General features: G+C 42.2%; 1 protein-coding gene across 1 annotated transcript in view; it reads left to right on the top strand.

Annotated features, from left to right (window-relative positions):
• Window positions 1-4,140: 4,140 nt before the first annotated feature.
• Window positions 4,141-5,561, top strand: part of KIFAP3 (kinesin-associated protein 3) — a 63,249-nt gene continuing 61,828 nt past the window's right edge. Inside the window, exons 1-2 of the mRNA XM_009999705.1 lie at window positions 4,141-4,268; window positions 5,412-5,556. Coding sequence (XP_009998007.1) covers window positions 4,210-4,268; window positions 5,412-5,556 — 204 coding nt within the window. The 5' untranslated portion in view covers window positions 4,141-4,209. The remainder of the gene's footprint in view (window positions 4,269-5,411; window positions 5,557-5,561) is intronic.

Genomic DNA, 5,561 nt, shown 5'->3' with positions numbered 1-5,561 from the left:
GGGGGGCTGAGGTGTGGTAGGTTGTAGAGGGGGTTAGTCTGGGGTGGGGTGGGAGGTTGTGGGTGGGGAGATGAGATGGGAGAGTATTTTGGTGGGGGGTCACGAGGAGGATGGAGGGATTTGGATTGAGGAGTGGCTGGTTTGGGAAATGATTAGAGGTTGTGGTGTGAGGGGGAAGATGGGTGGGAGGCTTTGGGGTGAGTGGTTTGGGAATGGGAAATAAATTTGGGGCAGGCTGAGGGGTGGCTGGCTAATCTTGGTAGGTGGGAGACATGGATGGGGACTGGGAGGTTAGGTTAGACTAGACTGAGTTAGGGATGAGAGGTTATGATGATAAGTCATCTTAGGGTAGGCGGAGAGATAGGATGGGTGTCATACTGCTGTATTTGTTTGGTGGAAGGTGGTGGTTTGGAGGGATGCACTGGTTTGGGGATGGCTGTGGTGGCGTTTTATGGTGTACATTTGGGATGAGGAACTGAGGTGGCAGCAAGCTGAGAGAAGAATAAATGCTATGAGGAGATGAATGGGGAGGGTCGTTTGGGCATAAGGGGTTGGGATAGGGCAGGTGGTTGCTTTGGGGAACAGGCAGGCTGGGTACTGGGGTTGGATATTAAGCAGTAAAGCCAGATGCAGGGTGCAGGTGGGAGAGATGAGATGGTTTGGGGGTGATGTTAGAGCATTGCATGCAGATTGGGGGGGCAACAAACACAGGTAATGAGGTGGGATTAATGCAATGATACGGAGTTTGGATGGGTGTGAGTGGTAACCATGGTGTGTAAAGTTGGTCTGGGTTTGTTATTAAGGATGTGATAAACGAATGGTGTCTTCAACTGTCTTATTTGGGAGTGAGACCGGTCAGCCTAAAAAATAGGGCCTGAGTAGGCAGCTATTGGATCTCCATCAGTTGTTTCAGAGCAGAAGTGCTAGCAATCCCAAAAGATGTCAGGCTCTCTAGGGCTCTGTTAAGATGTATGAACAGTGTCACTTTCCCCTACCATGCAGATGGTTTTATCCATCACATCTTGAATCCTGTGGAGTTCTAGATATATATTTTTTTTTCCTCTTCTTTTCAGTTATTGGCATTTTCAGTATTTGCTATTTAGGATGTCTGAGTTTTGCCTTTTATGTTTTTTTATCTGATTTTGGAGGAATCTTCTTTACTTTGTAGTTACCCCCATAACAAGCATAGTCTTCTGTCTTTTTTTAGAGCACAAACCAAAAACCGTCCACTGTGCTGTTTAAGGTGACCAGGTTTGTGTAGTACTCCTCTGATCCCTGTTTCCCATTGTCATCTTCCATGAGCAGTCCCCATTCCCCGAAGTCTGACTTGATAGGATTTGTTACTGGATCTTAAGCCTTATCCATGTGTACAATTTATGCCACTTGCAAATAGGATAGTTTGTGTTTGCTTTTTCCCACTGAAGGAGTTAGTTGATAAAAGGGTATTCACACAACAGCTTTGGTTATGTGAGCTCAGCTAGCCGAGCTTTGGTCTTTAGACAAGGCCTTCTTCTATTAAACTTTTAGTAGAGCAGGATTCCTATTGACAGAGTAAGCAGTGATGGGCTGATGTATGTGAGAAAGCTCTCCACTTCATGGCTGTTTCTAGCACTTTTAAGAATGTTTGCACTTTTAGATGATTTGTGAAGAGACTTACGAACTCAAGAAGGATGGAAAATCAGTGAAGATGACACGTATTGATTTGGGTGCAGAGGGAGGATTGTTTTGCTAGAGGTTTATTTATTTATTTTAAAGCTGGCAATTTGAATGCAGTGTTTTCCAAATGGAAAACAACTTCAGTGGCTGAGTAGTGCATTTTAGGTCTTAAAGCAGTTGACAAGGTAAGAATTTTCAGGGAGAGAGCTTAAGTGTGAATTGATTTGTGACTCTGTTAGCTAGGAAATAGCTCAAGTAGTGTGAGTGGTTATCAGTATTAGAAGGCAGAAAATCTCTGCAGCTGTAAATTCTTCAGCTTACACATCTGTGCCTCTTAAGGAAAAAATTAAATATGGGAAATGCTTAAACTGTTGAAGCAATCTTGAGAGGTTCTGCTGGTCACTACGCTCATCAGTAATTTCCTGCTGCTGAAAGGAGGAGGAGGTCTCTTCCTCTTTGTCCCTCCTCAGAGATAGGAAGTGTTATTCCCTTTATACTAACCACTTTAATTCAGTAACACATTGAAAAACTCCTGCTTGAAAACATGGAGTTTTCAGTTGGACTGCTGGAACTGGCTGTGAAAGGGCTTGGGGAGTCCTCATGCTGTACCAAGGTGACTGCCAAAAGCAGGGGAAACATGGGAAGATCTAATCCTTTTGGCAATGATGAGCTGTTAGTTCAGCTTAGTTCTTGTAAAATGATACCAAACTCATTCAGGCCCACTTGTTCTCTACCCATCCTTTTCATTATAGCTGCAGATATTACCAAGCTGTCACTTAACAGAGGTTTGACTGCCAGGAGCATTGCAGTTGGGATCTCACCGTAGGTCTAAATATGGAGGAAATATATTTGGAGGTGAACAGTCAGAGCCAGTTTATTTTGAAACAGATTTGCTTCCTGCCCTGCAAGGCTGGACCTTGCAAGAGCAGACTGTAATGAAGCATCTGCTTCAAAGTACTGTTAAAGGAAAAAAAACAACAACACAAGTCTCTTAAAAAAGTGTGAATTGATAGATGGAGTTCTGTTACAATCTCATCAAGGAAGGTGTTGGTCTTTAGTAGTGATCTATATTTGTTAGCCTCTTCATTCCTACAGCAAACCTTTCTGTAATTTGTGGGGTTTGGGGAGCATCTGTATCTCAAGAAAAAGGTATTTTTTTCAGTTGTATTTTGCAGAAGGGAAAGCAGCCACCATAGTAGCTGTGTAGATGGAGGCATATACTTCAGACTTTTTCTGAAGAGAGAGGTTATACCAAAGGCTGCATCTGGATTTGCTAGCTTTTCCAGCTCTGTGAGGCTGAAGTAGTTTCCTCTGGTCTAAGTGACCCGATGCCATAATTAACTGCTATCTCATTTCTGCTGATACTGCTGCTGTAATCTGTTTATTTACATGATTTGTCTGAAAAAAAACACCACTCAAGCCCTCAAAACAAACAAAAAACTCACACAGGCACCAAAAACCAAATCCATATTAGCCAGTTGTTTTTAATCTGCAGTGCTTTAGCAGCCTGGTTTGTGGCATGACTGTACATACTCTATTGGCAGTACTAAGGGGAAGAGGGTCAATCGTCAGCTCTACCACCAAAGACAGGAACATGTAACTGTGTTCTTTGAATGTGGTTCTGCCAGCAGGTGAAAACATAAATGAGGTGAATCTTCATGGCCTTTTATCCACGGCCTATCCTTGTGGCCCTTGTATCTCTGTGTGGATGTGGAGTTTCACAAAAGAAGGGAGAGCAAAAGAGACCCTTACAGCAGTGGCATACCGAGGGTGTTTTGCTGGAGAATGCTTTCCCAAAATATCTGTAGCTGAAGTAAAGCAGGTAGACATGCTTGATTTAGACCTGTTGATGCCAGCTGTTGATCTAGTAATCCTGCAAGTCTGGCAACAGACACAGATGAAGAACAGTACCAGAGAAGTTTGTGCTTTGAGAGAGAGTAGTCATTTGGAAATAAATTATAATTAATTTTCAGCAGATTTTTTACTGTTGAGATTAAGCCAAGAGAGTCTTTGAGGAAAATTGTTCACATTTGTAAATTACTGCACTAGATCAATGCCATTAGCAGAAGATTTTTCAGTACTGACAATGTACCAGGGAATCAACTGGAAAGTTAACTTTCTCTGTGAAATGCATTTTTTTTTTCCTGACAGTAGTTCCTTGAGAGAGCTGGGTGGCTTAGGAATTAAAAATTAATCCTGTTTCTTCCTTACTTGACTTCTGTGACTAAGGCTTAACCAATGGCTTGTGTGTTCCAGTGTGTGTTGAGAGGTGACTGTCAAGAACATGACACTAGCACTAAGCTTTGGTACAGCTCTGTGAAATGAAATAGTGTGCAAGGAGGGCAGTGTCTGTGTTTCAGGTCAGAATAGAACAGGAGACAGAACAGGTCATTATTACTAATCAGTGTTCTGGAATGTTTTATGAGCTTTTTAGTTAATCAGTAATTGTTTTGCCTTTTTGTTTTTTCTTTCCATGGCAGGAAGGTAAAAGGAGGCAACATAGATGTGCATCCATCTGAGAAGGCCCTCATTGTCCACTATGAAGTGGAAGCAATGATTCTGGGGGAGCTGGGAGACCCCATGCTGGGGGAGCGCAAGGAATGTCAGAAAATGTAAGGTCATGGCAAGTTTTGATAGAGTTTTTTGTTTTTTATAGATTCATAAGTTCATTGACTTAAAGCATCAACAGCATGTAAGAAACATGTTCTAATCTGTATGAAACTTAGTGCTGGAGTAACAGAAGGTTTAGAAGCCAGGAAATAACATGCACCTAGGAAAATTAACCTGTTGTAAACTGCTTTTCATCCATGGACTTTAAGGTGTTTTGTAAAGAAAAGTAATTATTCCCTTTTTATGTGATGAGAGCTTGAGGTAAAGTGAAGTAATGGGTTCCTACTTAAATGATGGTTAATATAAAATATTCTTGAACCTTCTGACAGCCCTATTCTCTAACTACTAGCTCTTCTGTTGCTTTCATCTGTCACCTCTGCTAGTGATTTCACTACAGTATCTGCATTTTAATTTTTCCTGGTGTTTTTGGACCTTTCCTAGGTTTGTTTATTTCTATACTGAAACCTTTTTGGAAATTTGAGCTGAAGTGGCTGCCTGTGTGAGGGCATGTAAGGAGAGTAATTGAGGAAGAAAAATAGAATCCTTAAATTGCCTCAAATTTTTTGAAGATATTGGAAGTGTTGGTCTCTTCAGATGGATCAGCATAGCTTGCAGCTGCAACAAGGTGGAATTCCTTTTTTGATGCATCCTGTTGTTAATGCCCACAGAGGCTGCTTGTTGCTTGTGGACCTGGCTGCAGGTCTGCCAGAGCTGTGGGACACTCCTGACACTGCACCTGCAGGCACTGCACAAGAGCCTTCCTTTGTAGTCAACACACTTAGCCATTTCTCATTTTGGGTTTTTTTGTGTATGTGGTACTCGTTTGCAGTCCTGTGCACTTTTTTTTTGGGTGTGTTGCAAATGAAGTACTGACTGCTGTGTCTAAGGCTGTTGCAAGGGATCTGTTCATGCAGCTACGTTGAGTGTTGCTGCTTGTCAGCTGATGGACAGTTGTGCGCTGTCAAATCTATTACTTGAAGTTGTAGAGGGTCACTGCTTTGACCTGACCTGTATAAGCCATGGCATGGGCATTTGGGGTATCGAGATAATTTATGCTTCAAGAAATTAATGACTCTGTAAACATAAACCAAAGGATTGAAGATACAAAAATGTAAAAACTGCTAAGTGACCCATCTGTGTTGCAGCATTCGGCTAAAGAGTCTTAATGCAAACACAGACGTTGCTTCGCTGGCTCGAAAGGTGGTTGAAGAATGCAAGCTCATTCACCCTTCCAAACTTGCAGATGTAGAACAGCTGTTGTACTACCTGCAGAACCGCAGAGATGCCTCAGCAGG

This window comes from Chaetura pelagica, unplaced genomic scaffold (assembly GCF_000747805.2).
Source record: "Chaetura pelagica isolate M959 unplaced genomic scaffold, ChaPel_1.0 scaffold656, whole genome shotgun sequence".
NCBI classification, from domain to species: Eukaryota; Metazoa; Chordata; class Aves; order Apodiformes; family Apodidae; genus Chaetura; species Chaetura pelagica.
This window is presented reverse-complemented; position numbering and strand designations above follow the sequence as displayed.